The sequence below is a fragment of the Hyperoodon ampullatus genome (assembly GCF_949752795.1).
Source record: "Hyperoodon ampullatus genome assembly, chromosome: 8".
Lineage (NCBI taxonomy): Eukaryota > Metazoa > Chordata > Mammalia > Artiodactyla > Ziphiidae > Hyperoodon > Hyperoodon ampullatus.
Genome location: NC_136921.1, coordinates 104,413,340 through 104,437,629, shown reverse-complemented (window position 1 = coordinate 104,437,629; position 24,290 = coordinate 104,413,340). Strand labels below are relative to the sequence as shown.

The 24,290-nt window shown below is 41.8% G+C and overlaps 1 protein-coding gene and 1 pseudogene across 3 annotated transcripts in view; both read left to right on the top strand.

Moving 5' to 3' along the window:
* The window catches only part of CNTNAP5 (contactin associated protein family member 5), a gene marked incomplete at both ends in the record, with an annotated part of 875,910 nt that overhangs the window by 488,088 nt on the left and 363,532 nt on the right, over positions 1 to 24,290 (top strand). For both annotated transcript variants that reach the window (XM_079710301.1, XM_079710300.1), the window contains one exon: positions 1,721 to 1,985. In XM_079710301.1, the coding sequence (XP_079566427.1) occupies positions 1,721 to 1,985 (265 nt within the window). The remainder of the gene's footprint in view (positions 1 to 1,720; positions 1,986 to 24,290) is intronic.
* LOC307056950 (UBX domain-containing protein 2A-like) lies at positions 5,416 to 6,220 on the top strand (annotated as a pseudogene). The gene has a single exon. The product of its transcript is annotated as a UBX domain-containing protein 2A-like (transcript).

Here is a 24,290-nt window from a genome sequence, read left to right as displayed (position 1 = left end):
CAGAAATGCAGGACTATCACTAACAAATATATTTGAGACCTAAGGATGTTTTTTCAGGATTATGAGGCTGTACAACCTGAAGGATTAATCTGTTCTAGGACTAGGAGCTGTCCTAGGTATCTAACCCCACTACCTGGCCACTTTGGTGCAAAGTTGAATTCAGGCAGCCAGGCAAGCCAGGGCATTCCTCTTTCAGAAATCCCTGTCTTTTTTTTTTTTTTTTTGCAGAAGTGACACTGGCTATGGAAATAGGTGGAGCTTAACCTCTTTCATTGGCATTGAGAGATTTACAGGGGACAAGGTGTGTCTATGAATAGAACAGACTGTGTTTGCCAAGGGAGAGGGGCGTGGGGGAGGGATGGATTGGGAGTTTGGGATTAGCAGATGCAAACTATTATATATAGAATGGATAAACAACAAGGTCCTGCTGTATAGCACAGGGAACTATATTCAGTATCCTGTAGTAAAATATAATGGAAAAGAACATGAAAAAGAATGAATATATATATATATATATATATATATATATATATATATATATATATATATATATATAACTGAATCACTTTGCTGTACAGTAGAAATTAACACAACATTGTAAATCAATTATAATTCAATAAAATAAGTTTAAAAAAGATGTGTCTATGACTATTTAGAGGAAAATACTGCATTACACTTACCTGAATAAGCTCACCACATTGTTGTAGAGGTTGGCTATAAAAATTCCAAATGGCTTTCATATTGTAACACATATTCATAATCTAGATGGTATTCCAGGCTTTCTCCTTATTCATCTAGTAAAAGTGACTCCAGCGCATGGCTCAGCTGGGCACATATATACATTTGTTTATTTTCCTGTAACTTCCTCAAATAAACTTGGACCCATTTTCCCTCACTTATGCAAAGGATAATCTTCTTCTACTTCTTCCTGATTCTAGTCTACACACACTTAATACTCCCCACCTCTGGTCCTCTCATGCATTCCCCCCCCCCCACTGACTCCCCATGTTACTAAAAATACTCTTAATACATTAAAAATCTGGCCAATGTCACTTTACTGCTTCTAACTTTTAATGATATCTTTGGCAAGCATAAACTCACCTCCTTCATGGTCCCTGGCCCTCTCTGTCCCACTTCAAGTTCAGAAATGACTCATTCCCCAGGGATGCCATTTTGCTATTTTTTCCAAGCCTTTGCAAACACCATGCCATCTGCTGAGAAGGTTGACCGGGCACTCACTCTTGTCTTTCCCCACTTCCTTCCAGGAAAACATTGCCTCCCTTTGCTTCTTTAGCTATTTCTTCTACCAGGCTGCCCTGGGAACATTCCACATTGTAACAAAATTTTCTCATGTTTATCTCTTTGAAAGGTATCCCAGTGTTTGGCACTTAGTTGACTTGCAGTACAGCATTATTCAATGAATGAATGTAATTAGCTTTATCTCTGGATCCCTAGAAACTTCTGATGCTTCCCATCCCCCCACCCACCCTGGGTCTTGGATGACCCTCTTTGCAGATAGCACCATGATGCAGAAAAAAGAATGGAAAACAATCTTATGGGTGTGTCTGAACAAAGCTGACATATTTTTCCCTTTAAGATCTTGCTGCTGTATGTAAAATGATCCTGAAATTAAGGTCAGCTCCACGTGGTTGTTTATATCAGCTGTCAGATTGCAGAATAAAAAATGGCTTTTATATATTTGATTTTTATTGTTTTCCAGGGCAATGTCACTTTTTCCTGCTCCGAACCACAAATTGTTCCCATCACATTTGTCAACTCGAGCAGCAGTTATTTGCTTCTGCCTGGCACCCCCCAAATTGATGGGCTCTCGGTGAGTTTCCAGTTTCGAACGTGGAACAAGGATGGTCTGCTTCTGTCCACGATGCTCTCTGAGGGCTCAGGGACCCTGCTGCTGAGCCTGGAGGATGGAACCCTGAGACTCGTGATTCAGAAAATGACAGAACATGCAGCTGAAATCCTCACAGGTACTGTCCGATGACAACTTCTATGTCGGTTTCTTGTTAAGCCAAGTTGATACATGTTTGAGAATCTGACCACAACATACAGGCTCCAGCTCCCAGGGATGTAGGATGACCAGTCTTCACAAATTTACTCTAAGTCTGAAGAGCCAACATTTGTTTTCTTTTTTTCTTCTTTTTTAAATTTTGTATTGGAGTATAGTTGATTTACAATGTCGTGTTAGTTTCAGGTGTACAGCAAAGTGATTCAGTTATACATAGATATGTATCTATTCTTTTTCAGATTCTTTTCCCATCTAGGTGATTACAGAGTATTGAATATACTTCCCTGTGCTATACAGTAGGTCCTTGTTGTTTATCTATTTTATATAGAGTCGTGTGTATCTGTTAATCCCAACCTCGTAATTTATTCCTCCCCTCATCTTTCCCCTTTGGTAACCATAAGTTTTTTTCCAAGTCTGTGGGTCTGTTTCTGTTTTGTAAACAAGTTCATTTGTATCATTATTTTTAGTTCAATATATAAGTGATATCATATGATATTTGTCTTCCTCTGTTTGACTTACTTCACTTAATATGATAAACCCTAGGTCCAATCATGTTGCTGCAAATGGCAATGTTTCATTCTTTTTTATGGTTGAGTAATATTCCATTGTATGTATGTATGTATGTATGTATGTGTATATATATATGTATATGTATATATATATATATATATATACCACATCTTCTTTATCCATTCATCTGTCAGTGGGCATTTAGGTGGCTTCCATGTCTTGGCTATTGTAGACAGTGTTGCAATGAACATTGGGGTGCATGTATCTTTTCGAATTACAGTTTTCTGTGGATATATGCCCAGGAATGGGATTGCTGGATCATACAGTAACTCTAGTTTTAGTTTTTTAAGGAACCTCCATACTGTTCTCCATAGTGGTTGCACCAATTTACATTCCCACCAACAGTGCAAGAGGGTTCCCTTTTCTCCACACCCTCCCCAGAATTTATTATTTGTAGACTTTTTGATCATGACCATTCTGACTGGTGTGAGGTGATACCTTATGTTAGTTTTGATTTGCATTTCTCTAATAATTAACGATGTTGAGCATCTTTTCATAAAAGTTTTTAAAATGGTTCCCAAAAAGCTGAAGATTGGAAAGTACTTTCTTTTATAGCAATAGAGTATAGGTCCTAATGTATAGTAACATGGAATAGATGTATGAATAACATCCTGACTCTTCTATCTGCCATTCTTTCAACATGGAGCCATGGAATTTTCTCCCTCCTTCTCTACTTGTTATCTTACTGATGTCCCCTGTCCTTCTGGAAGCAATGTGTTCACTTAGTGACAAGTTCTTAGCGAGGTCAGACCACCTGCAGGCATTGGATTGGGGGCTAAGGCAGGCTGCTAGGTCAACAAGTCCTGAGAAGCCTTCCTGGCTCTACAGCCTGAATCAAAACCCCTCCTCTGCACCCTGGGCCAATATCCATCCTGGATTATAGGACACTTATTTAATTTAAATGTCTTTATTTAATTTAAATGTCTTTCTTTTTTATTTATTTATTTAATTTAATTTAAATGTCTTTCTTCCCCCACTGGACTGTGAGTTTTGTTATGCAAATAAATTAGAGGAAATTGAGTTAAGTAGTAAAGCACGTGACTTAATAGTCAAGATCAGGTCAGGCTATGGGAAAGCCTCCGATGTCAATGGGTGAACAAAAAAGCCCATTGAACCTGTTACCAAACCAAACTTGGGTCCACTCACCCATGTGCAGTAAAGCCAATCTACTGACACCGAATTGTGGTGAAGGAAAGTGCAGATTTTATTGTAGGGCACCAAGCAAGGAGAAGGGGCTGCTCATGCTCAAAAGACCTGAACTCCCCAATAGCTTTCAGGTAAGGGGTTTTAAGGCAGTGTGAGGGAGGGAGCTGCAGGGTATATGATCAGCTTGTGCACAGTTCTCAGATTGGTTGGCATCAAGGTGAAGTTTCTAGCATCATCAACCTTCTGGTTTCAACCAGTCTAGGGTCTGTGTTGTTGTGGTCAGCAATTTTCATCTAGGGGGGTGGTCAGCTTCCTGTAAAAAAAAAAACCTTTGGAATATGTGTCAGGCCTTTATCTTTATCTTTCAGGGAACTGGGAATTTGGTGATTCTGCCATGTGGCTGATTTATAGTCTAAATTGTTACCAGTTTCCCAGCCCAACAGCTATCCCTTATTTCTACATCTTCACATTCCTAATCATTAACTATTTTTTTTCCTAATCATTAACTCTTTTTTTTTTTAATATGTTGGGGGTAGGAGTTTATTAATTAATTTATTTATTTTTGCTGTGTTGGGTCTTTGTTTCTGTGCGAGGGCTTTCTCTAGTTGTGGCAAGCGGGGGCCACTCTTCATCGTGGTGCACGGGCCTCTCACTGTCGCAGCCTCTCCTATTGTGGAGCACAGGCTCCAGTCACGCAGGCTCATTGGTTGTGGCTCATGGGCCTAGTCGCTCCACGGCACATGGAATCCTCCGAGAGCAGGGCTCGAACCTGCATCCCCTGCATTAGCAGGCAGACTCTCAACCACTGCACCACCAGGGAAGCCCTAATCATTAACTCTTAAGCAGCCTTTTGAGACTCAGCGTAGGCGTGGGAGACTAAAGCAAAAGCCTATTACTTCAAAGGAAGGGACACAGGGTCTTTTATACAGTTTCAAACCCCTGGAAATAACAGAAGGGCCTGGGTCTGTGAGTCAGAGAGGCAGGTTCCAAAAGCACCTTTTCCCCTTACTAGTTAGTCTGGGGCCCTAGATGAACTTAACTTTGTCTCCCATGTAAGTGAGAGTGCATTTGTTATCTACAGCTGCACAACAAATTATACCAACATGTATTAGTTGAAAACCACACGTGTTATGTCTGATTTTCTAAGAGCCAGGAATCCAGGAGCCCTTTGGGCGATTCTGGATGCAGTCAAATTGTTGGCAGGGGCGACAGTTATCTCAAGGTTCAACCGGTTCTAACTCTGCTTCTAGGCTAACTCATGTGGCTGTGGGCAGACCTCAGAAGATCCAAACTTATCCCCACGCCATCTCCAGAAGGCTGCCTCATTGATAGGGCAGCACTCTTACCCCAGAGTGAGTGACCCTGGAGAGAATGGGAAAGAACCACCAGGACAAAAGACACAGTCTTTGTATATCTCATCCCATCCTTTTCATCATATTCTATTCATTAGAAAAAAGTGAATAACTGTAGCCCTTGCTCAAGTCAAAGGGATTGTACAAGGTTTCAGATATTAGGAGTCAGAGCCAGCCTCGGCACGTGCTTGGTGCCAGCAGCAGTAACCGAGGGAGATGAACAGGGTCCCAGCAGCGTGGCCGCCGAGCTTGAGAGGGTCTGGGGGTGGCAGTGCCCCAAGTCTGAGGGGCTCCAGCCCAGCGGCCACACCAGGAGGAAGACAAAAGAGAATGAAAGAAGAAGATAATCTTGAAAGAATAAAGGAAGAATGGGTTTGTGAAACAGAATCTGACCACCAACCTCTTAGTGATAATCAGCAAACAAATTGTGACTATTTTGTTGACAGCCTTTTGGAGGAAACTCAGAAGGTTGGTGTCAAATGTTTGTCTGCCACTGAACAAAAGAAACTGGTAGGTGTAAGTACAAAATTATGGAAAAATGGATTCACAGTCAGTGATGATTTCAGAAGTTATTTTGATGGTGCAGCTCAGCAGTTTCTGAATTCCATCAAAAAAGGGGAATTACCTTTAGAATTACAGGGTTTTTGATAATGAGGAGGTTGATGTTAAAGTTGAAGATAAGAATAATGAAGTATGTATGTCAACAAAGCCTGTGTTCCAGCCCTTCTCAGGACAGGGTCACAGACTGGGAAGTGCTACACCAAAAATTGTTTCTAAAGCAAAGTGTATTGAAGTTGAGAATAAAAATTAGTTGTCTACTGTCTCACTAAACAGTCTGGAACCCATCACTAGTATACAGATCTGGTTAGCCAATGGGAAAAGGAGTGTCCAGAAATTTAACATTTCTTATAGGATAAGCCACATCAAAGACTTCATCGAAAAACACCAAGGATCTCAAAGAAGTCCTTCCTTTTCCATGGCAAGAGATCTTCCTTTCCTCAAATTGCTAGAGGAAACACTCACACTAGATATTAGGAGTCATGGATCATTGGGGACCATCTTAGCATCTACTTACAAAATGAGATTAAAAAACAAAATCCTTATATCACAAGACTGTGACGATGATTAAATATGAGATAGTGGATCTAAACCCTTTAGCACAGTGTTGAGAAGCTATTTAGCAAATTTCTTTTTCCTCCACACTGACTCAAGACCTCAGGCAAAAACAGGCCTCACTCCTTAGAGTCATAAAAGCTGAGTGAATTTGTGCAGTCATGGGACTTTTATGAAATTTCTAAGATTTCTAGTCATGGAGGTGAGTTAATCACTTAGAAACATAACATTTCTCATGTGCAGAGTTATAAAAGTTAAACCTCGATCCTCCTTATTTGAAGAAGAAAAATCATGAGCTGGCGTTGGGCTCTTTCTCTCCAACCGGGGAGATGGTTGAGTACAGAGACTTGTAGGGCTCAGGTCAAAAATGCAGTTTTAATATAGTACAGGCCCCAGTGGCACTTTGCTCTAAAGCATTACCTGTATTTTTAAGCATGTGTCAGTCCATTAAAATGTGTTTATGACTGAGAGAGAGGCTGGTTAAAGCTGCCCCAATATCCAGCAAAGAGGGAGAAAAAAATCATGTTATTTTAGACCTGTCTCTCAAAAAAAAATCAAACAAGTAAAAGAAAGACTTAAAAACATTGTGACGTCTGTCTCAGAAAACTCTTGCTTGCTTCTTTCTCCAAGAATTTCCTGAATTTTGGAAAATTCAGAAATTTTAGAATTTCTTTTATTTTTCTTTGAAATGGATCAAGGCTTTGTGCCTACTGACATTGTTCTACCTGGGGGAAAAAGAAAGGTAAACAAACAAAAAAATCAGACTAACAAAAACAGTTTTCTCCTCCCATACATTTCTGAAGAACCTTGTTTTCCAAGTACTTGAGATTGTATTGGCTTTATAAGAGAAAAATCTCACATGAGAAATTAGAAAAATAATAAACATTGTTCTAATAATTTTGAGGGCCAGTGGGGCTACCCTTGACACATGGTACCTCATGGAAAATAGAAAATAGCACATTATTAATTGAACAGGGAATCCAGATATTTAAAGATTTACTTGAGAGTAGTTCATGTGTTTCTAACGTCTTGGGTCTAAAAGAGAAGGTGACCCCTATGGGAAGGTCAGCACACGGATGCCTGGCACATTCACTCCTGTTACCAAAGCTTCATACAGTGTGCATAGTTTTTTGGGGGTGTGGTTATTTTGTGCAGTTTGCATTGCATATCAGGAAGAGAAGTCCAAATGAAATCGTCCTCAAAATAGGAGGCATCTGAATTTAGTTGTTCTAAGGGATGAAGTTTTAAGGAGTTGAAGGACAATGGTATAATCCCTCCCTTGTATTTTTCTTTATTTTCTATTTTTGTCATTTCCTTTCTTGAAAGCCTTGTACATATGAATATGAGGCAAAGTCAAGGTCATCCTTTCACTGTAAGTGATATGACAGTAGAACCAACAATTACTGTGAATCTCATGCAGGTCAGGCATTATGCAAGGACCTTGTCATACAATACTACAGAAAAAAAAAAAAAAGAGCTCATGAAATATATGAAGTGGTTCTTATTTTACCAACAGGCACAAGGGGAAATTGAGAGTCAGAAATTAAGTTCAAGTGATCAAGCTGGTGTTCAAGCTCAGGCCTTTCCTTTGCATCCCCAAGTCCATGGTCACCACAGTGTATCTTGCTGCCCCCCATATTTATTCGTGATATGGTCAGGTGTTTATAAAGAATTCAGGCTTCCCTGGTGGTGCAGTGGTTGAGAGTCCGCCTGGTGATGCAGGGGACACGGGTTCGTTGCCCGGTCCGGGAGGATCCCACATGCTGTGGAGTGGCTGGGCCTGTGAGCCATGGCTGCTGAGCCTGCACGTCAGAGCCTGTGCTCCACGACGGGAGAGGCCACAACAGTGAGAGGCCCGCGTACAGCAAAAAAAAAAAAAAAAAAAAAAAAAAAAAAGAATTCAAATGCAGAGAAACTCTGCTTTAGATGAAAGATGAAATGATGTACAGTACGCTGTTAACAAAAGTAGCCTATGTAGTATCTAAAGTTGGGGTTTTCCAAAACATTTCACTTGGTGGTCCCATCAATAGACAGATTTGGGGGTTAAGTGGGGCTGACAAGGCATTGTGAATCCATTGTCTTCGTAGACTTTTACTCTGCTTTAGCTGACATTGCTTATACAGTGTTCTAAAGTAAATTATGCATATATATATATTAACATACACACATACACACACACACTAATAGTCATTGAGTATATGTGACATACTTTTCTCAGACTTTTTTTTTAAATGTTTATTTATGTATTTATTTATTTGCTTTTGGCTGCCTTGAGTCTTCATTGTGGTGTGCAGGCTTCTCATTGCAGTGGCTTCTGTTGTGGAGCAGGGGCTCTAGGCACACGGGCGTCAGTAGTTGTGGCATGCAGGTTTCAGTAGTGGTGGCACGTGGGTTCAGTAGTTGTGGCTCGCAAGCTCTAGAGTGCAGGCTTAGTAGTTGTGACACAAGGGCTTAGTTGCTCCACGGCCTGTGGGATCTTCCCGAACCAGGGCTCGAATCTGTGTCCCTTGCACTGGCAGGAGGATTCTTAACCCCGGCACCACCAGGAAAGTCCCTCTCAGAACTTTTATTTGTTTTTATTACTTATTATTTTTTCAGACCCTTTAAATGCTCAGTGCCGATTCCTTAGTAAGATTATCATGTAAGTATGAAGGGTACTAAGTGAAAGCCTAGATGCTTCCAGAGACTTTGCCATGCCTTGCACAGCTTTTCCCATATTCTCGTCACCGCTGTGTGTCCGACGCCACATGGAAATCTGGGGGCTGCATGGGAACAGAGCGGAAACCTTCCAGGAGCCCTGCTGCTCCCATGTCCCCCTTCAGGGATCAGAACAGCCAACTGTGCAAATCTTAAATAAACAAACAAAAAAAAACACCTGGATTTCCTCCTTTATGCATTTCACACTCTAGTTCCTCACCACTTCTCCCCAGGTTCCATGTGTCTTGGGGACCACTTTCTCTCTCAGGGCCATACCTACCCCTGGAACGATTGATATCACATTCTATTTTTGAGGGGCAAATGGCTGCCATTTTTAAAGACTCTTAAAAAGGTGCTTAGAATGTAGATTGTCATTGTCCAAACCAATCTGGATGACTAAGAAAACAGGAACTTGTGCAGAAGTAAAGGAGACCACCTGGTTCATTTCTTTAGACAATCGAGGCAGAGTGTTTTGAATTGCAAGTGAAACATTCAGTAACCAAAAAAAGCTGGCACCACTATAATTATTTTGCAAGTGGCCTGACATTTCAATGTTATTTTTATTTTGCTGATGAGAACAAGAATGAGAATGAGAATAGGAATGAGAATAGGAAGAAAGAAGTTTGGGTCCTTCAGTCCTGAAAATTTGAAGTCTGTTTTTTTGGGTTTTTTTTTTTTGCGGTACGCGGGCCTCTCACTGTTGTGGCCTCTCCCGTTGCGGAGCACAGGCTCCGGACACACAGGCTCAGTGGCCATGGCTCATGGGCCCAGCTGCTCTGCAGCATGTGGGATCTTCCTGTACCGGGGCACGAACCCGTGTCCCCTGCACCGGCAGGTGGACTCTCAACCACTGAGCCACCAGGGAAGCCCTGAAGTCTATTTTTTTCTGCTGTAGTGCTTCTCTAAACATCAAGTTCTCACTGAAAAGCCAATCTGAGCAAAGACCTTGAACTCAGGCCTTAGGGTCCAGAACTCCAGCTTAGCTATTCTCTGCATCGATGCAGAATGTGAGTTTTATTCTGTTAGGCCTCATTGTCCTTTGTAGCTAAAGGAGAGAGTTGGTCTAGAATTACTCAAGTCCCTTCTAAAGCTTCATCTTAGTTCTTGAAGGAAAACAGGAAGTCAACCATGTCCCTTATTTTCTTCAAAGAAATCATTAACCCCAGAGTCTTCTTTTGAAAACAGGGTAAGTGGCCTAAATTAGGTGTATTCATCAGGGCCAAGCCCCCTGCCAGAGGTCGTGTTTCTCAACTCCCCACATTGTGGTGCATCTGAGGGAGGAAGAATGATAACTGGGATTCTTTCATACAATGATTTTTGTGAATGAGATGCTTGGTTGTCCCAGAAAGGCCCTGCATGTTACTCTCTGTGATCCATATAGAGTTAGGAGCAAAGGAGCCAAATCTGAGAAGTTGTGTTTAGTTTTGCTTTTGTGACGATCTTTTAATCACAGTAGGATACTCTTGTGTGTGTGTATTGATTGGTAGGTAAGGGAGTTATCAGAGTATACAGGACCTTCAATAGTACTGGAGCTATTGCATGTGGAGAGAAAAACAAGATAGAGTCGTGATACGGTTCTTTTAATGTGGGACAGACTTTCTCAGAGATGAGAGGGTTTTTTTTAATATAAATGTATTTATTTTTGGCTGCATTGGGTCTTCATTGCTGCGTGCAGGCTTTCTCTAGTTGCAGCGAGCGGGGACTGCTCTTTGTTGTGGTGTGCGGGCTTCCCATTGTGGTGACTTCTCTTGTTGTGGAGTGCAGGCTCTAGGCACTCAGGCTTCAGTAGTTGTGGCATGCGGGCTCAGTAGTTGTGGCTCACAGGCTCTAGAGCACAGGCTCAGTAGTTGTGGCGCACGGGCTTTGTTGCTCTGCAGCACATGGGATCTTCCTGGACCAGGGATCGTACCCGTGTTCCCTGAATTGGCAGGTGGATTCTCAACCACTACACCACCAGGGAAGTCCCTAGATGAGAATTTTTATATATTTATGTCACTGCAGGAAACAGAACAAGCCTCAGTAAGGTCAAATGGCAGAAAGACCATCTAATGGCTTTTCCTTAGAGAATATTCTCTCCCGAGCATTTAGCTGCACAATCTACTGCTTTGATATACTAGAGACATCAAACCCAGAGTGGAATTTTCAGGAGTAAGAAATGAGTCTCTGCACAACTAAATGGAACCCAGAAGATGGGGAAGGGAGTCTTCACACTAAGAGATCTCAACCTGGCAGCAGGGGCTGTAAAACGATTATAAGCTGGAAAGACAGAAGGGGAAAGCCAATTGCCAGGCACAGAACAGGATCCCAGGGCCAAAGGACACATGATGAGCAAAGATCCAGAAATCAACCGGATGCCACAGAAATGTTTTTAGTGGAGGCAAATGGCTTATTGGAGAGACCATTTCAGCTTCTTCCACCGAGTCCCTAGAAACAAGCAACAATGTTCATCGTATTTTCTCAACCACCTTACATTTTTTCAGTAGTTAGACACAGGGCCTTCCAGCATTACAACTTACTAAACAATCTTCTCTACTCAGTCATAATTTTCTATACTTAGTAGAATGCTGGGACTGACTTGTTCTTTCTCTAGCTGAAGATACGATGAAATTCTAATGGCATAGCCTTTGATCAGCAGCCGTCATGGATGTTATTGGATGATTATTTATCATTGGCTTTGTTTAAATTAAATAAATCCTCCTACAGCTATGGTCCACACCATCCCACTTGTTATTTTTTAGGATTTATCTCAATTGACATTTTCTCAAGAAACCTTCCCGAAGCAGGCCAGCTGCCCCTTTATTGAGTCTTCTGGTTCTTCTCCTCTGTAGCACTGACCATAAGTATGTGCATAAATGTATGTATTGGTTTGTTAGGACTATGATAACAAAATACCACGGATTAGGTGACCTAACAGAAATTTACTTTCTCACAGTTCTTGAGGCTAGTTCAAGGTGTGGGCAGGGTTGGTTTCTTCTGAGGGACTCTCTCTTGGCTTGTAGAGGTCATCTTCTCTCTGTGTCCTCACATGGTCTTTTCTCTCTGCCCAGCTGTGACCTATTACCCTCCTCTTGTGAGGACACCAGTCCTATCGACTATGGGCCTACTCAAATGACCTCATTTTACCTTCATTACCTCTTTAAGGGTCCTATCTCTAAGTACAGACACATACTCGGGTACTGAGTAGGGGGCGTAAGGATTTCAATATATGGATTTTGGGGGACACAATTTAGCTCATAAGAATATGTATTATCAGACATAGAGCACAGACCTGTGGTTGCCAAGGGGAACGGGGAGGGGGGAGGGATGGATTGGGAGTTTGGGATTAGCAGATGCAAACTATTAGATATAGAATGGATAACCAACAAGTTCCTATGGTATAGTGTAGGCAACTATGTACGATATCCTGTGATAAACCATAATGGAAAAGAATATAAGAAAGTCTATATATATTAAAATATACACTATATATGTATGTATAACTGAAGTGCTTAGCTGTACAGCAGAAATTAACACAACATTGTAAATCAACTATACTTCGATAAAATAAATTATAAAAAGTGTGTATTAATCATATGTCTATATAATTGGCTGCTCAATGTTCCTGTCACCATAGAATGTAAGGATTCATGGGAACAAGAACACTGCCTGTCTCGCTCACCACTATTTGCCCAAGGCCTAGTATAACACCTTGCTTATAACAGGCCCTTGCTAATATTTGCCTAATGTATTAGCAAGTGTCTGAATAAATGAACTACTAGAATTGACCTCCCAAACATTTCTGAAGCGTCTCATGTCAACAGTGGAAGAAGAGTTAAAAGTGTTTTTTAACGAATATTCATGTTACAACAGTTCTACAATGCAGAATGTGTCAAACCCAAGAATGAGCTATAATCAGGGGAAGTACTAATCAGATAAAGGCCAGGGGGGCTCCCAGAGGTGGAGAGACAGCAGGGAGAGCTGTGTCATGAAGGATAAAAGTGCTCACCCTATGAATACTTGTGGCCAGATGGTTTTAGTCTGCAGTCCTGCAATTCACAGAGCAGCTTCCCCAAGATCGCCCTTTTTCATAGAATCCATTTGTATCTCACCACCATCTGCACATCAAGTAAACATGATGACTTGGTGAACCTCATCCTCTGCTTCGATTAAGCTGTCATTAATGCCTCTGTGTTTTTAGCTAAGATAATGTTGATGAGAAAATCCCATTCATGAGGGCAAACAAATGGTAGCCACAGGGCCATAACTGTCACAACAAGCTGTCTGGCTGGGCGCAGAGTTCGAGTTTCGGGAAGACAGACATATGATGAGGCATTCGACTTTATAGAAACTGAGAACTGCCATTGCCGAAGCTTCAAGCTATCAAGCAAAGCCTGGGAATGTTTACCAAAGGAGAGATCTCCCGGGCGTGTGTAGCTTTTTCAGGCCTGAGTAATGATGACAACTTAGCTTACTCTTCCTTCTTCTCCATTTCTCTCAAAAGAGAAACAGAGGGAACTAGATTTGTCTTATGGGAAAATAATTGAATAGTCAAAACTGCTGTCATTTCCTGTGCTTGTTTTCTACTTTAATAATTCTTTCATATAATTCACTTTGCCTCTATTTGTTACCGAACACAAGTTCGGTATGTCCAATGCACAGTGAGGCCAAACCAACCAAAATGTCAGAGTTTGGAGCAGAGAAAGTTTTATTGCAAGGACATGCAAGGAGAATGGGAGGCTCATGTCCACCAAAAGCCCCAAACTCAGGGAAGGGTTTCAGCAAAGCATTTTTTAAGGCGAGGGAGGGCTGTGACTGGTTGCTGCAAACTTCTTGGTATTAGAATCCTTTGTTCTTGGTCAGGTCACGATGTTCCTGTCAACCTCCAATAGGACAATTGTTATTCTCCGTTCTGCAACTTTTTATCTCTATATGAATGGAAAAGTGTTATCTGCTTAAGGGTCAGAGCCTTGAGAATGGGTTGTCCTGTATATTTCAGGCTATGGGCAACATTCTTAACTTGTAGCAAAAGCAATAGAATACAAAGGTTAAGGTAAGTAAGAGAAACAGATCTAATATGGAGTTGGATTTGTTCTTCCCGATTACACATTTAATTCAGGAAGCTTTTGAAGTGTCTACTTTCTGCTGATACTGTACTCAGATCTGAGGATGGAGGTATTGCCCTCCAAAAGCTCATAGGCAGTGTTGAAAGGGACAGTATTGAGCACTGATGATGCAGTAGGACAGATGCTCAGGGTACAGGGGAAGCATAAGGGAAGAGGCGCCAGAAAGGGTGAAAAAGGGAAGGCTTCCTAGGGGCAGGGATAATACAGCTCTGTTTTGAAGAATGAATAGAATTTAGTCAAACAAAGAAGGAAGGGAAGGATGCTCCAATTAGAGGAGAGAACTAGGAGGAGATCTAGATGTGTAAGACTCCACAGGTGGCTTAGAGTGCCTGGATCACAGAGAGCAAAGGAGCACAGGCAAAAGATGAAGCAGAATTTTGGTCAGGGACACTAGAGTTTGGGCTGTCTCCTAAAGGTGACAGAGAAATATCTGGCTCTGGAGCTGACCTTCATTTTTATCATGTAGACACTGGAGCTGAGCATTCAAGTCCATCCTAGAGACACTATGCCTTCACCACCCACCACGAACATGTCACAGTTTATATCTGACACTAGTGTATGGCAAACCCAGCTGTTTCCCTCCCAGATGCTGACCAAGGGTCCTGAGGATCCAGGTTATCTTGACAAATGAACCAGGCTTTCACAACTAGGAAAGGTTTAACCTGTGATTTATGGTCTAGGTGCCAGAGAGGGCCCTGCTGCTGACACTTGGCAGTGGAGATTCAGCTATTCTGTTGCTCAATCAATCAAGGACCGTTTGGAGAGGGTAGGATGTTGCTCTTTTGATGCCGAGGGGGATACCAAAACACGATGCAGACTCTGACCCCTAGGAACTTGTAATCCCATTGGGGAGATAATACTTACAGAGATGAAGAGTTAATTAATGGTACAAGGCAGTAAATAATACGAGCTAAATGAGTAGATCAGACAGTGGATGTTATATGAACTTAAAAGAGAAATCTTTATGTATTGATCTGGTCAAGGAAAACCTACTTTCTTTATTTCCTGGTTTATTAACTTATTCTCTCCATCATTCAGTACTTTTTGTGCTGTGCTAGGTGACTGTGATAGAAAGTTAAAAAAGAAAAAATTATATATATATATATATATATATATATATATATATATATATATATATATATATATATATATATATATATATATATATGCTTCCTGTCCCTATAGTTAAGGAAAGGAAGCACTAGGACAAAAACTGGGCATTGGATGTGAATTTGGATAGTGGGAGGACAGCATACAGGTGAAGTAGAGGCTGGGAGAGGAAGTCTCAGTTAGCTTAGTGCATTTACTAGGAGCATAATGAATATACTAGTCTAGCTAGAGTAGGGAATTTGTGTAGAAGTATTGGGAAATAAGATGGTGAGGACAGATGGAGACTTGATTACAGAGGCATCGATTGTCAAGATAAGCATCTGAGTTTCATTCTCTGGGCTCCATGACCCCCTGGGTGGGGTTTGCTGCAAGGTTGATACCGTAAGTCCCCTACATGTGAACCTTCAAGTTCCGAACTTTCAAACATGCTAACGTGGTCTTCAGCAACTTAGTGACCCTCAGCCAGAAGGTGGAGCTAGACCTGCAAGAGGACGACTTCATTGCACTCCTTGCTGTGCCACACAAGGAGCTGACTAACGAAGACCTGATGGAATTGGAGTCCCAGAGAAAGGACGAAGAGGGACAAGAGGAAGAAGAAGTAACCGAAGAACCGAAGAGAGTCACGATGCAGGAAATGGCACAGAGGTTTTCCTTATTTCGTTTTTATTAATTTTTATTGGAGTATAGTTTCTTTACAATGTTGTGTGAGTTTCTGCTGTACAGCATAGTGAATCAGTTGGGATTTTTTTTCTTTGAGGAGGCGCTGTTAGTTTTTGAGGCACAGGACCTGAATGTAGAATGGTACACGAAGGTTGCAGCAGCCGTTCACAGTGCAATCCAGTGCTACCCTATCATCTATGAAGAGAAAAAAAGAGCTACTACCCAGACATCACTGGATCGTTTTTTTAAGAGGGTAGATTGAACTGAATCCAGCAAGGAACCAGAACCTGTTTCATCCACGCCAGACGTGAGTGACATTGCAGCTTGCCCTCCGTCTCCTATCGCTGACGATCCTTCAGCTCTACCATCTCCCACCTCCTCTCCCTCCCCCAGTCAGCAACTCTTCCTGCCTGTTCACTCGATGCCAGCTCCTGGATGCCAACTGTTGTACTGTACTACTGTCCTTTGAAAGGTGCTGTACTGTAAGATTAAAAATGTTTTTATTTTTGGTGTTTGTTTTTTATGTATTATTTGTGTGAAAAGTGTTATAAACCTATTACAGTACAGTACTATACAGCCAATTGTGTTAGTTGGGTACCTAGGCGAACTTTGTTGGACTTATGAACAAACTGGACTTAGGAACGTGCTCTCGGAATGGAACTCGCTCATCTGTAGAGGACTCACACTAATAACCTTTCTGTCTAGATAGTTCAAGGTGTCCTGTACCAGAAAGAGGTCAGAGGCTGGGAAAAGAGGGAGGCCGTCAGAAAATTCCCAGCTCCTGTGATAAGGGATAGAATCAAAGTTGGAGAAGAAATCTGAAGTCATATGTGAATTCAAACCACCATGTGTAGCGAAGGGTTAATAGAATTTGATAATTGATGGATAAATGGTCTCCAAGAAAAACAGGACTCAGGACCTAAATTGTGGTATAATGGTACTAATAATTGGAATATGCTCTTTTATGATGTGATTGACATTTTAAGACTGCCTTATTCAATTATTTAGATATTCCCCACTTTGTTCTCTCAAAAATTGAAACTACCTTTGAACTATTAAGTAAAGGTTGGTATGAAGCGATATGGAAAAACAGCTGAATTGGGTTTCCTGGGGAAGATAAAGCCTAGAAACTTCCAAGTCAAGCCAGGCAGCTGTGTCTTTATTTTACAGATGGAGAAGCAGGTTGAGAGAGATTAAGAAATCTGTCTAAATTGCTAGAAATTATAAGTGGCAGGGCCTTGAGCAAGGGTTAACAGGCGAGTAAAGGCATCATGGAGATTTGTAACAGGTCATTTCCGGGGTTAGAAATAGAGCCTTCGGGGACTCTGCTCTGGCCTGGACTGTAGCTCTGTGTGTCCTGGTGTGGCTGTATGCCTGATGGTTAGAGGTGCTGGGACAGCCACCCAATTTCAATGTTTCTGTCTTCAAACCGTGAAAAGAGACACTGAAATAAGATGAAGGCTGAAATGCAAAGATCTGTTAGGAACTGGACTGAGAATGAGAGAAAAACAGAAAGGGAGGGAGACATAAAGCAAGCCCTTGCTTTCTGAGACTCTGCAATCTCAGAATTATTCCCTGAACCCAGCAGTCCTCAACCAAGGGAAATTCTCCACCCCCATCTACCCCGGCCTCCTGTTCCCCTAATCCCATGCAGGGGACTTCTGGCAATGTCTGCTGATGATCTGTTTTTGTTTTTAAGCACAAACCTAACTTTATAATTTTCTAGCATAGCCAAATAATGTGCTAAACATATCCATATAAATTTATCATTTTATTCTCATAAAACTCTAAGGTTGTTGGTGGTGGGTTTTTTCCCCTTTATTTATTTATTTTTTACTTGCAGTACAGTTAATTTACGACATTGTGTTAGTTTCAGGTGTGCAGCAAAGTTATTCAGATATATAATACATATAGAACTATTGTTTTTCAGATTCTTTTCCATTATAGGTTATTACAATAGAGTGAATATAGCTCCCTGTGTTACACGGTAGGCACTTGTTGGTTGTCTATTTTATATATGGTAGTGTGTATATGTTCATCCCAACCTCCTAGAGGAAAACATGGACAGAAGACTCTTTAACCTAAATCACAGCAATGTTTTTTTTTGCTCCATCTCCTAGAGTGATGGAAATAAAAACGAAAATAAACAAATGGGACGTAATTAAACTTAGAAGTGTCTGCACAGTAAAGGAAACCATAAACAAAACGAAAAGACAACCTACAGAATGGGAGAAAATATTTGCAAACGATGCAACCAACAAAGGGTTAATTTCCAAAATATACAAACAGCTCATATAACTCCATGTTTGGTGATGGTGATGTTTTTGGTGCTGGGGATGGGGGCATCCAAGGAGTTGGGGATGGGGGCATCCAGGGATTCAGGGATGCTGCTAACCATCCTACACAAGAAGCATAGTACAGAATACCACACCCTCAACAAAAGATTATCCAGTTCCAAACGCCCAGTGCCAGAGTTGAGAAACTCTACTTTAAGGGAAAATGTTACTCCTATAAAAACGTTTAGGCCTTCAACATATTGCTTAACTGCTTTTAGTGTCAATTTCGTCAAATGTGAACTGTAAATTATTGGAAAGGTCTCATTATAAAAAGTATTAAAAGAACACAGGAGGGGCTTCCGTGGTGGCGCAGTGGTTGTGAGTCCGCCTGCCGATGCAAGGGACACGGGTTCATGCCCCGGTCCGGGAAGATTCCACATGCCGCAGAGCGGCTGGGCCCGTGACCCATGGCCGCTGAGCCTGTGCGTCCGGAGCCTGTGCTCCACAATGGGAGAGACCACAACAGTGAGAGGCCTGTGTACCGCAAAAACAAATAAAAAAACAAACAAACCACATGAGATGTTGGTAATGATATTTATCTAGAAAAATAAAATCAAAGTAGTAAAAGTGAGAAATCCAAGGTCAGACCTAAGCGGACATTTTAAGAAAAAAAAAAAGTTGAATTGTGCCTTAATCCTTCTTAGAAGCTAGAAGTTCCACGAAAAGACAGGACCAAAGTTTGAACTCAGTCTTGTCAAAGGGGAAGTTGCCTTGTGAGAATAGAAACTGGTGCAGCCACTTTTGAAATACTCTGGCAGTTCCTCAAAAGGTTAACTATGGAGTTACCATATGATTCAGCGATTCCACTCCTAGGTGTACATCTAAGAGAACTGGAAACATAGGTCCACACAGAAATTTGTACAAGAATGTTCATAGCAGCATTATTCATAAAACCTGCAAAGTGGAAGCAACCCAAGTGTCCATCAACTGTGAAAAGGATAAACAAAATGTGGTCTATCCACACAATGGAAAGACATTCAGACATACAGATAGACTGATACAAGCTGCTACCTACGATGAGCCTTGAAAACATCATGTGAAGCAAAAGAAGCCAGTCACAAAAGGGAACATGATGTATGACTTCATCTATATGAAATCTCCTCAGTCAGCAAATCCATAGAGACAGAAAGTGGATGAGTGGCTGGCACAGCTTTAGGTGGGGGACTGGGGAGATTGGAGACTGATAGCTAAGGTTACAGCATTTCTTTGGGAGGCTCCAGACATTTTAAAATTAATTGTGATTGCTCCCTAACTCTGTGAATATACAAAAAAAAACATTGAACTGCATTTTACATAGAAGGAGTGTACAGTATGTGAATTTTATCTCAATAAAGCTATTTCAAAAATATAAGTAAATAAAAGCAAAGGTGAATTCCACAGCAGAAAATAGAGCTCTGCAGAGGTAATTGGCCATCAGAGCAATTCCTGGAGCAGAGGAGGGCTAGCTTTGGAAGTGTGGAAAGCAGAAGCAGATCATCCTGCGTGCCTGACAGCTCAGCCTAGGTGCCTGACCCTTTGAATTCTGGCTCTGTGTTAGCCATAGGACCCAGGGCAGCCTCGCCAATTTTCTGTTTTAGCATATACAACATGAGGACTCTAAAGCTTGGCCTCCAGGACTATGGTGAGAACTAGGAATTATATATTGAAAGTGCCTGGTACATTGTAGATATTCAATACTGGTAGAGTGTATTATTAGCTATTTTTACAATTGGGCTGTGTTTCATATTTCAATTTGCAAGTTCAGTTGCAAGGACAGAAAGTGTCTTTTTCTTTTTTTTTTTTTTTTTCCATGAAGAAAATCTTCTAAGACTATTTAACCCTCTCTGTGAGAGACCTTTTATACTAATGCCTTAGGCTGAATTCTGGGACCAGGAAGCAGCCACTTTAAATAATGGGGGCAAGAAGTGGAAAAGAATGAAAACTTTCCCTAGCCTTTATCTCAGCCTCAACAGTTTGTTAGTTTTGAAAAAATGATTATAAACGTCGCACACTTTTTTAGAAACTTGGCAAATTCTAGTACTCTGTATAAGAAAAAAGAATCTGTGATTCTATCATTCAATATCATTCCAGTATTTCTGTAGATGTTTTTAACAAAATGGGAGCCGTACCACACATACTGTTTTTCACTTTTCAGGATATCACTATCATTCTTGGAATTATGATTTTTAATGACTATATTATATTCCATGTTATTATTATTATTATTAATGGCAGAGAAAAGTTCATTTACAATAGTGACAAAGAGGGTGAAATACTTGGAATAAATTTGACAAGAAATGTGCAAAACCATACAAGAAAAATGTTAAAACACTCCTGAAAGGGACTGAATAAGACTTGGACAAATGTAAAAAGATATCCCATTCTTGGATGGGATAACTCAACATTATAAAGATATCATTTCTCCCTAAGTTAAATTACAAATTTAATGCAATCTCTATAGAAACATCACAGTCTATTTCATGGCATTAGATGCATTATACTAAAATTCATACAGAAAAACAAAGATTCAGGATTATATTCCATGTTATTGAATACACTGCATCTGATTTATCTAACCTACCTTTATTGGAAATATTAGTAGTTGTGAATTTTTGCTATTATAAATGATGTCATGAACTCTCTTCACCATAAACCTTGTTTGCAGCTCTGTTACTATTTTAGGATGAATTCTTCAGAATAAAATTCGTAGAGATGAGGTATGATATTTTTAAGGTTTTTGATACTTGTTGGTATATTGCCTTCTAGAAAGAATTACCAATTTTGAAATTGCCTGTTTCCCTCTATATCCACTAACAGAGACTATAATTGGTTTTTATTCTTTACCAGTCTGGGAGATGACAAATATTATTTAACATCACATCAAAGTTCAGAAATTTTATGTTTGTCGTCATCCAATAATCTTTCCAGAACCAAAGTCCCACCTTTTCAGCCTCAGCTTTTCAATCATATGAGTGCTTAGCACCCCAAAGTGGTCCTCAATACTGTATTTTTTCACCCCGAGAGGTTTTTTCCTCAAGAAGGTGTTCCTGGCCTCAAAGGTAATGCTTTCCTGTTCCTTTCATTGAGAACTTCTAGTTTTTCAGAGCTCCTTATGTCAGGGTTTTGAAGGAAAGCAACCTGATGGAATTGATTTTCCCTAATTTGTGAATAATTAGTAGCACTTAAACCTGTACCTTTTAAAGAGCATTCTTAAAAAATAAATCTGGGGCTTCCCTGGTGACTCAGTGGTTGAGAGTCCACCTGCCGATGCAGGGGACGCGGGTTTGTGCCCCGGTCTGGGAAGATCCCACATGCCGCGGAGTGGCTGGGCCCGTGAGCCATGGCTGCTGAGCCTGCGCGTCTGGAGCCTGTGCTCCACAGCGGGAGAGGCCACAACAGTGAGAGGCCCGCGGACCGCAAAAAAACAAAAAACACAACAAAGCAAAAAACTGGAAGAAGCTCCAGGGGTGTGATTTTGGATCCGTTAACAGAATGAAGGGTAAAAGAGAGCCCAGGTAGAAGCAGATTTTTAGAGAGGGATCTGCCAGTTCTCTTGCCTTGGAATCTATGCCCAGGTCAGCTCCTCTGAGCCAGTCTTATTTTTCTTAGCTTCTTTCCTTCCTCTTCTGAAACCTCTCATGGATTAGTTCCCAACCCGGGCTGCACAATTGAAGCTCTGGGGGTCTTTGAAACTTCCAAGGCCTGTGGCCACCTCCAGAAGTCTGCCTTAATGAAGTTGGTGTAGGGCCCAGGTACCCGTCTTTTCAAAATCTGCCCAGGTAATCCCTTTGTGTGGTCAACAGCAAGAAGTACTGTTCGAATAATTCTAAGAGCTAAGATTTCACACAGGCTCTCCCTGCAGGGACTAGAGACCATGTAGGAAAAGATCAACAGAGATCAAATTAAAAGGAAAAGGAGACCAGAAAGAAAAAATGAAAAGAAAAAGAAAACAAACAACTGACCATGCAAACCCTTATTAAGTGATGTTTTTAAAGACAGAAATGTGGATAGTGGCCTGGGGAAGGGATGGGACCCCAAGTCAGAACATATAAGATTGAGCCCCAGCCCTGGTCCCCTCATACTGAGGCCAGTGGCCTCTGTACAGTGACTCAGTGATGTATCTCTAATTAGATGGCACACTCCCCCCTGGCCTCTATCTGTACTTTCTTCTCTACTGTATCCCTGATGCCTAGCTGGGCCCTTAGGGGCTATTTTCACCCTATGTGTTGAACTAGTTACTGACTTCCTTCCAGCCCAGTCTAGAGTTTACCTGCAAATGCAGTCTCATCTGTTATGCAGAGGTATTTAAATCAGTACGCAAATGACAGTAAAGGGAGTAAAGACCTCAGCTAGCCATGTCCCCCAAATGCCCCTGACAGAAGTCAAATGTTCAGCACCAAGAAACACCTGACAGACCCTCTGCCTCATTAGCAGAATCCCTGTTCCTGGGACCCAGACCCTGGCCTTTGGGGGAAAGTAGGGCCTCCAGGCTGAGTAGCTTCTGGATTCTCCTCTCCACCCCAAGCAGATGTTCAGGGCCACAGCAAACACTGGCTAAAAGGGAGCTGGCAGGAAATGCAGGAAGACCTACACCTGGGCCGTTCTGAACAGATGGAGCACGGCTGCCCCGGTGCAAGGCAGCTGGGCCCCCAGCCTGGTGCTGTGCTTTCCCGGGGGCAGCTTCTTCTGCCATCAGATGGCTCAGGGGCACGAGCTCTTCAGTAGCTGTTCTAAGGAGACCAGAGGTCTGACTGTCAGTGCTTTCATCCCAGCTGGTTTCTCACGGACTGCCCCCCTGTAGGTGCTACCAAGACTGAACTCCTTTAGCTCCGGAAATAGCTCTTCATCCATCCCTTCCTCTCCATTTTCGCTGCTAATACTTTGGCTGAGACCCTGGTCATTCTGTTTCCAGCCTCACCTCCTCCCAGCCCTGACTTTTGGCCACCAGAGTCTCTGAATGTGCAGCTCCAGGCAGATCATCACCACGCTAATGGTCCCCTCTTGGACTCCCAGTGGTTTCATCACTTCTAGACTAGTCATTTCATTCCTAGCTACACATCAGAATCATCAAGGGGGCTTTTTTAAAATGCAGATGTCTGGGACTCCATCGCCAGAGATTCTGAGACAATTGGCTTGGGTAAAATGCCCTCCAGAATCCTTTGTCCGAGGACATTGTTGAAATGCCTTCCTTAGCCTGGCACACGAGGCCCCTGACTGGATTCTCTTCCCACCTGCTTTCCTGTTGCCCTGTCCTGCTTCTCATTCCAGACCTTTGCTTCTCTGTATAGGCTCTCTGTCCCCCGGAACTCTTCAGAAGTGAGAAACTCTTGCGCAGTTTTCAAAAACCGCCTCTTCTATGAAGTATTTTCAGGATCCTTATGTGGAGTTAGGTCTTTCTTCTCTATCCCCATGTTACTGGTTCACCCCGAATTGCAAGCAGGGCTGTTGTTCGCTTGCTTCTCTAAGCCACCAGCCTGAAATTCTCAAAGGACAGTATTTTAAGCCTTTTTGCCTAAGTCTCTACCATCTAACTGTGGATTACCCCATGATAGAGACCAGATGATATGACTATCCTTTCTCCCAAATGCAAGGGAGTATTTTGTGGTTGCTGTTCTGACCTTTTGCTTTAGCGAGCATGATTTCTACTTGAGATGTGATATGAACTGTCCTACAGGCCCTACTATATTAACGGGTATAATTCTCACAAGAGCCTGTGAGTACAGTCATTCTCCCCATTTTGCAGGGGAGAAAACTGAGGCAATGAGAAAAGGAGGGTAACTCGGCCCATAGCAGGGCACATGTCTATTGAGTGAAGACATGGGGGGCTCTGTGATCTGGTTACAAACAAATCTTTGTGACTGGACTGGGTAATACGACCATGTTTCCTTCAGCAAGCACTTTGCACAGACAGATCCTTAAAAGATGATAAACTTTTTGTAGGAAAGGGTGGAAACACTGGTGCGTAATTCCCAGCACACTTTCCGCAACAAGGTAGGTCGGCAGTGCGGTGCAAGGACTCTGGGGCAAAAGAACGAGAGAGAAATTGCCTTTTAATAAACATCCACCATGCCCACAACCTGGGAACTTTCCTGTCTGATCTCAGTGGATCCCTTGCCAATAGTACAGAGTAAGAATTATGGTATTTACAGAAGATAAAACCAGAGCTCCGTGAAGGTAGGTGACTCAGTGTCACATAATTACT